This window comes from Amblyomma mixtum, chromosome 5 (genome assembly GCF_055824585.1).
Source record: "Amblyomma mixtum isolate Tamu chromosome 5, ASM5582458v1, whole genome shotgun sequence".
Lineage (NCBI taxonomy): Eukaryota > Metazoa > Arthropoda > Arachnida > Ixodida > Ixodidae > Amblyomma > Amblyomma mixtum.
Genome location: NC_143016.1, coordinates 97,312,278 through 97,320,513, shown reverse-complemented (window position 1 = coordinate 97,320,513; position 8,236 = coordinate 97,312,278). Strand labels below are relative to the sequence as shown.

The 8,236-nt window shown below is 42.2% G+C and overlaps 1 protein-coding gene across 1 annotated transcript in view; it reads left to right on the top strand.

Moving 5' to 3' along the window:
- The first annotated feature begins 439 nt into the window (after window positions 1-439).
- Window positions 440-8,236, top strand: part of LOC149343112 (cytosolic carboxypeptidase 1-like) — a 42,186-nt gene continuing 34,389 nt past the window's right edge. The window contains exons 1-3 of the mRNA XM_089545631.1: window positions 440-499; window positions 3,237-3,298; window positions 5,056-5,212. Coding sequence (XP_089401757.1) covers window positions 5,167-5,212 — 46 coding nt within the window. The 5' untranslated portion in view covers window positions 440-499; window positions 3,237-3,298; window positions 5,056-5,166. The remainder of the gene's footprint in view (window positions 500-3,236; window positions 3,299-5,055; window positions 5,213-8,236) is intronic.

Genomic DNA, 8,236 nt, shown 5'->3' with positions numbered 1-8,236 from the left:
GTAGCCAGTCGACATACAACCGATTTTGGTTTTGGTTTCGGTTTCGTATTGTCGGAAGCCGCCTGGCCGCTCTGTTGGTATCATATTGCTAGTTCCAGTAGCGGTAGGAATACAATATTATAACGTACAATAAAGCGAATAAAGCTTTCCAAAAATACTATCTAGAAGGCCACAAACTCGTCCATGTGTTCAGAATCTGTTTTGATGCTGAAGAAGCAGGGCATCTAGCTGGCTTTACGTTTTTGTATCCATTGCACGTTCTGCTGCGGCTTTTGCAGCAAGCTGCGTAATATTTCTAAAAGTTCGATACAACCCTAGAACAACGCATAAGTGCTGCGTCGCTCACAACACGCAGTAGAACCACAGCAACGCCAGAGCGCTCATTGTCCGTCCTGTGCACCGCTTCATCTGAAAGGAGAAAGCGGGCGAGAGGGCGCGCTTTCGCGGAGTACGCAAGGAACATTGGGAGTAGCACGGCTGCTAGCGTGCAGGACATCGGGTGAGCCCAAACAAGCTTTACCTTGCTCGCATAAACCGATAAAACGGCACGCACAATCTCTCTCGATATATTCACATGCAAGAAAATCCGACATGAAGTCCTCAGGCCGCGTTTGTATCGAGTGTCTTCGTTGCAACGGTGCCGATGCACTGTTGTTTCGATATTCACATCGGTGTAGTCGCACCTGCGCTTGCTTTTAGCAGTTTGATGTCACCTTTCTGCTAATGTGCATTTTGTGCCGAGTGTTCGTGGTGAAGGCCAAAGCAAGAGTTAAGTGCCGGGAATCAGCTGTTGGTTGTTGAGCCATTTGCAGCACAACGACTGGCTTAATGCCAAGCTTTCCGCTCCTCCCAAAAAAAGCACCAGCCATATCGCTGACAAGCAGCTCTCAAGGGAAATGATCTCGACGCTCCGAGCTTTGCCGCTTTGTTTACATGCTTGGTCTATTCCTTGTGTAAAAAGCGCGCCGGTGCATAACATGTGCAATGCCTTTGTAAACATGCATTCAGGGTCTCGCCGTTGTCTTGCGAGACTTGCCTTTTGTTTCTGTTTGTCGAACGAGAAATGTCTAAGTGATTTTAAAGCACAAGGTCTGTTTGTACGTGCAAGGCTACTTTTTATTTAGTTGATCGCTCGGTACGTAGGTCGTTGCGGAGGATTCCGGATCAATTTCGACTACTGGCTTTTTTTTTTTTTTTTTTTTAACCCGCACCGACATCGCACGTACGGGCGTTTTTGCATTTTACCCGATCGGAATGCTGGTGGCATTCTTTTAATTTTCTCACACTGCATGGTTAAAATTCTGTCCAAAACATATATAAGCTAGCTCGTTCGACGTGCCCGTAATGTGCATTTTTTTTTTCTAATCATGGATCTTGCAGATCCGAAAGTGTTGTGCCGCATGTTATGTTGGACATATCTGGTTGACGACGGGTACAGGTTGTATACATTAGGTCTGCTCACCTTTGAACAATACACTGTCACATATAACTGCAGAACACATGAATTGCTATGGTTTACATGGTGTATCTTGCACTGCAGGTGTTTCATTCGCAGTGCCCAGTCAAAAACAACCATTGGAACCAATTGGATTTCCAATGGGTTCCAATTGGACGAGTTCAGTTTCCAATTGGTTCGAATTGGAATGGTGTTCCAATTGGACGGTCCAAATGGACTATCCAATTGGACCGTTTGGGTTTCCAATTGGTTCCAATTGGAATGGTGTTCCAATTGGATGGTCCAAATAGACTATCCAATTGGACCATTTGGGTTTCCAATTGATTGGTGAGTCCAATTGATCTTACCCATTGCATCCAATTGGTCCGCCGAACTGCACCCAATTTATCCAATGAATGTTTGCATGTTTGACAAAAAAGGTAGAACTAATATGGTACTTACAATAAGAGCTATCAGCAGCTTAGCCTAATAAATAGTACTCATCACCTACACCACCACTGGAGCTGAAATTAAATTAAATAACTGCGCTCAATGGGCAAGCACCACCGGCCCCAGCATGAGAGCCTAATAAATTGGGTATATAAGTTGGAGCAGAAGTGTGTTCTCTGGATGTACATATTGAGCTTATGTATGCCTGAATGTGCAGTGTTGCTTGTGTGTGATGTATGTGTGTCTGTTGGCTTTGATTTCCATAAAAGCATGTTAATTTCAATTCCGTAGAAAAATGTTGATTGGCACTACCCAGTCAAAAAAAACCCATTGGAACCAATTGGCTCAAAAGACAACTGCAACCAATTGGTCCTTCCAATTGGTTTCTAGCCAATTGGTTCCAATGGTGCCCAAAAATCAACTGGTTCCAATTGGAAATCTCAATGGTTTTTTTTACTTCAGCTTTCAGGCCTGACTGTAAATTCTATAAATGCCACATAAAGATTCTGCTGAATGGTTTCTTGACATTTAGCTAATGTAGTTGGAACCTGATCTTAATAAATCCTAGGTATATAATCCATTTTTAGGTTTTTGAAGGTTTATGAAAACATTCATTAAATTGGAAGAGCACAGTGTTTGGTAGGGTGGATGGAAATTCACTGCTTGAAAAAAAAATAAAATGCTATTACTATTTTTTAAAAGCAGCTTCTAGCGAAAGTATTCTGTTTTTCTTGTACAGCTGCGAGACACTCGATGCCTTCCCACTTCTCGCACAGAAGCCAGCGAACAGTTTCAGGATGTAGATTGTATCTGTCACTTGGCTGAACTTCAGCAATGGGCCTTCAGGACTGTTTGTGTTATCAGCTGGTTCCTCTTTGCTGGCAGCAACCTTCGCAATGTCCTTGTTCCTAAGAATTCCCGACTGTGTCCTGTTTACGCAGGCATCAGTGCTTATACTTAGTCATCGAAGGCGACCCTCGGCAGGAGACGTCAAGCTCACCCAGAACTTTTTAATCCAGTGCAGAGTTCATCAGCGGTTTTCAGCTGCATTTGGGATTTGGCACCTTTTGATGCAGCTGTGTCCATAAAGCTAATCTCCGTGCTTTCTTGTCCATGCCTTTCTTCTATCCTGGATATTCTTTCAAGTAACTGAGTTCAAGGTTATGTTTATTTTAAGAAGTAAAGTTCACAAATTATATTAAGCTTGGTGTGTTGCAGTCGAGGAACCAAGTTTTCTTGATAAACTTGAGAAAACTTTCGCGCCAGCTCACCGTATAATTGGCTTTTAATTGCACTTGTTTTTTTTTTGCATATGGCATTATGTTACCATTTCATTTTTGTTGCTATGTAGGACACTGGCGGAGCCGTGCAAAAAGGAGGCTCAGCCTAGGCCAGCACGATGGCGGCGCCCACGTGAGTCTGTGTACACTGAGACATTTACACGTCTTTGCTTGGCGACGGAATGTGCATGATTTTGTATGCATTACTTTCTTCTTATTCTTACGCCTAATTTTACTTGATGCACGTTTGCCGATAGACATTCCTTTGAATTTCGGTGAAAAAGACTGACACCTTTTCTGTTTTTCTGTCATATTGCACACTGCTAACTGCCATCTAAGAATTTGCATGCAACTGTAACTACCTCTAACGATGCTGCATTGCAACAGCGTGCTAGCCTTTCTGCCAATTGCTGCGATACACATCACATGTGAGCTAAAGTGTCACAAGGCTGTGCTCATTTGGTAGCATTTGCTTTGCAAGCAGCTTAGTTGTATTGCTTAACAAGATAGTACCTAGTACCTAAATAAATGCATAACAAAACCAAGATTGCACATTATCAAAATGTAGTGTCAGTTTGCTGCTGTTTGCTCACTTAACTCTGCTTTTATTTTTAGTTTTCCTGTTGTTGATTGTGAAACAAAATATTTAACAGTGACATTTCTCAAATGTGCTTTTTACCATGTTTAAGTTATTTGCTGTTGGTATCTTGCCATTACAGGTGTAGGGGCATCAAATTTTCATTGCATGCTCTTACGTTAGAATAATGCAGAAGTCATTAGTAAATATGGATCACTGCGAAGAATTTGCCTGCCGGGTAGATAATCTCTGACTGAATTTTTTCCTTCTAAGAAGCTTTGTTTTAGGGGTCAAAAACTGTACTGTAGCTGTAACCTCACTGCTGGGGTCGCAGTCACCTGAGACATACAAAACCTGCAATAAAATTGCTTTTCATTGCCATGATGTCATTCCAGATTCCAAGGCAGGCTGGTGTAATAGTTGAAGCGAATGTAAATGACAAAGCAGTGTTTATATCGCAGTGTTTTGCATGCCTCAGATGACTTCCACACCAGCTGTGAATCATAGCTAAAGTTCGGTTGTTGAAACTCTAAAGTCCTAACTACCCAAAAGAAAAAAATTGAATTATAAATTATTTCCTTGGTGCTGATAAATTTTGTGTTGTGATGCTTGTTTACTGATGCCTTACTCATCATCCTAAGGAAATAATGTGCAACAGAAAATTCGGTGTTCATACTTCTTTAAATATTTTGCTTGGTGGTCATTGACAGGAATATTAGAAATAAAAATGGTGAAAGAGACCTTCTACCAGCACGAGTGTAACGTCGGCTCGCTCTAACTATTGATATCATACGTATTATGCAGTCTTCATGCAGTCAGAGCCAGCAGCAGCATTCCCTAGTCCCCGGTTTCGTGGAATATGTAATCTGATCTCACAGTTTGCAGTTAGAAAACAGCTCTGCTGCTTTTTGTTGCCCTACAGAATAGGTTAACTTTTACTCGCAGACATAACTGCAACCGAAACCTTGTACCAGCTTTGTTCACTTGAGCTTAAACTGCGCACAGTTATGGCAATTACTGTGTGGCACTGCATGCTATGTAAGCACAGTGGTAGCATGCCCCCCAAGTCTTTTCAAAGCAGCAGTTCAGACTGTGTCTGATGTCCTGCAAAATGGAGATGTAGTGTCTAGCCCTAGTACTACTATAGGAAGTAGTGCCTGGCAATAATACCTGAATGCTTGCTTGTGGTTGGCACTTGTTGCAGTGTGTATCCCAACAAACTTTGCCATGACTAGTCCTGTTAACGAGGTATGTCAGTCTTGCTGGTAGAATGTGGTCGCATGTACAGCTTCTGCTACTGCCTTCTCTGCCAGCTATGTGTGGTGTGGAGAAGGGTTGGGCCACTTTGCAGAGATGCGGAGAATCTGTGGAGGTTGCGCCAAGTGCTGCCCACGCTGGGGGGCCCCTCCGACCCCTGTGGGCCTATGGGGCCACAGATTACCTCGCTGCTGACCGCTTTACGCCACGCTGGTGAGTCTGCTCACCCCAGGGAAGACCCCCCTCTCTCGTTGTGACGTGTCCTCAATTCGTGTGTCAAAAACAAAAAGGAAAAATAAAGCATAGTGCTGCTGTTCTAAAAACAAAAATTAAACCTTGTAACTTGGCAAGAATAAAACATAAGAATAAAACATGTATATGACTATATATTGAATGCTACTAAGTTCTGGCGAAACTGTTGTGGGAGTTGGGGAAAGAAATAATGGGCCAGTGATTATGATTTATGGGAGCAGAATAGGGTAAGCTGTGCACTTGTGTGCCCCTAGGGAAAGTTAAAATGCTGCAAAACAAAAAGGGCATAGTTTCATGATCAGTATAACCTTTCTTCTATTATTGACTGTAAACAAAGCTGCTGTGCTCATGTGCAAAATAAATAGGGTTTCAAACTTCCACAGAGAGTTATCAGCATAGAAAAACCGGCGAGAAGCAGACTTTCAAACAGCAAATGGTTTTGTAAGAAACGTTAAGAAAACAGCATCCTCTTGCAGGCATTGAGACATTTCCTTGGTGTCAGCGTGTGCGTTCTATTTTCTTCAAGCAGTATTCATTGCCAGTTCTTTTCTTCATTCTTATGTTGCTCAGTTTCGTTGACCTTTGAAGTGCTTGCGACAGCTTTAGACGCGCAATGTTACTTCAGGATGGCAGCCAGCACAGCCTTTTCATTTACGTAAGGAAGACATGCAAAAACAGGTGTGATGGCCTTTTAGTTGAGGCACTGGCCGGCAGTGCTGGGTGGGTGGGATTCGATGAATGGGACCGGGCCACTTTGATTAGCTCTTTGTTTTTGTCTTTCAACGCACCACCGCCACCACACACGCACGGTTTGGACAGCTGCTTCTTCCCCTCGCCGTTGGGTGCACTTTGCTGCCGTTGCAGAATCACTGCTCTGCACGCCCTTCATTCTGTTGATTCTGCAGAAAGGAAGGGGAACAGGGCTCGGAATAGCATCGCTGAGGTCCTCCTTTTCTTTTTTTCTTTATTTCTTTCAACTTGCGCTGCGGTGGCCCTTCTAGTGTCAGTGCCAAATGCTCCTCCCCCACAGCCCTGCCCTTAATCTAAATGAGAGCTGTTTTGTAACGAGGCAGGGCTCCAGAAAAGAGGCACTTGCTTAGCGCAAAAACAAAACAAAAAAGTTTCCCACGTTTGCTTTGCTGTCAAGGCCTTGGATGTGGGTTTATGTTCTGACGTGAGCCTCCTCATCCTGTCCGGAGACTTCGTCTGCGATGGACGCTGGTAGGATGCTTTCTCAGTGCTACTCCCAGTTTGCTCCCTTTCGATTAACTGGACTAACCCCTTCTTGCACTTTTGGACTGCTGTGCCGTGTTTTTGGGAGTCTTGATAACGTGTGTGTGAGAGGTCATGTTTGTTATGCTTGACACTGGGGCACTGCATTGTCAAGCAGAGAGAATGGTGTGCAATTCTGCATGAGTTTGGCCTTAATTATTAAAAACTATGTAAATGTTCAAAAATTAAAATAATTTATAGTTGTACATAGTTAACTTTGTCTTTCATTTTTTTTTTAATCTCGTCTCTGACACTAATGTAAGCACCATCTGAATTTTTGGTGTGAGAAAGTGAATTACTGAGTTTTGTAATGTTTCTGTTTCCTAGTTTTGTCAGCCTTATGCTGGTTACAAGAACCTCAATTAATATGAACGTTAGCCACTCTCATAAGGAACGAAGTTGGAAAAGATAAAAACTCTTTCTTGTTTACTGAAGACATAGTACGTTTTTGTTATGTAATAATTCAAAAATGTGCATGCTAGGAGTATGTAAGCATAAATTTTTATTTCTTGAAATTTGATTTGAGTGGTGCAGAATGGCAGGTTTGAAGCCCCAACTGAGCACCCATTTTCTGGGGCTATACGAATTTTTTCTATTTTACAGATATCGAGTTTCTGCACTTTTCATTTCAATTGGTCAGTAATGTAGCATCTACATACCATGCTATCCTGGTGGTTATGAATAAAGCTTAAGCATAAAACAACCATATAATGAACTGATAAAAAATGCAGCATAACCTCTTTGATATGTTTAAATAAAAAACAATGCGGGATGTGGAAGAACGTTTTGTCCAGGACTATGTGTGATCCAAACCACCTAATTATTAAAAATTTAACTGTTGAATGAGGTACAAAACATTTATTAACAATTTCGCTTCATAGAAATGTCGATTAGCCCATGTTGGCACAAGGTCTGAACAGTTAGTTTTCTAGTGCTCCCAGAATTGAGTCTGCATTGGCATTATCCTTATCGTGCAAGAAGCTTTGTAACACATCTGGTCCCTCGATATCAGTCACAAAAGTAGCTAGGATCCCATCCACATTTTTTTTCGGATATTAATGCCCCCTTGCACCTTTTGCACTCCCAAAAAGCTGACACAGTTGCTGACTGTCTCAGTGTTTTTGCTCTTCGTTCCACGTTTCCAATAGCCAGACCGCTCATATGTGAGTGCATCATTGTAGTTTTCGGATGCTTCGCCCCAAGCTGCTTGCATTTCTCCTCTTCATAATACGTCCCTAAGGAGGCGGCCTGTCCGTATATTGCGCAACTTTTTCTTTAATGCTTTGCCCTTACGCGCCTAGACACTGCAGAGGAGCTACCATTGCAGGTGACTTCTTCTACAGTTCGTCTTTTATGTTGTGTGCCCCCACATTGGGCCCACTCGTAGTTTGCATGTTTGCACATGTGTAGTTGGTCACTAAGCAGGTTATACAAGTGGAATTTGTCGAAACTTTGTACTAAGTAGCCAGGAAGTTGTGTTATCTGGGAACATATATCAATCAGATGACAAATAATGTAACTCTACAGGTAATTTTTATTGCTCTCAGTTTTGAACATATGGACTGGAAATTTATATGAACTGAGAATGTATAACCACGGTACTACACTGTCATTGAAGAAATTTGCCACATTACAGGTGACGCTTATTTGTTTAATGAAATTTGTCATGTGTCGATGTATATTAATCATCTCTTATAGCAATTTACTTTACTT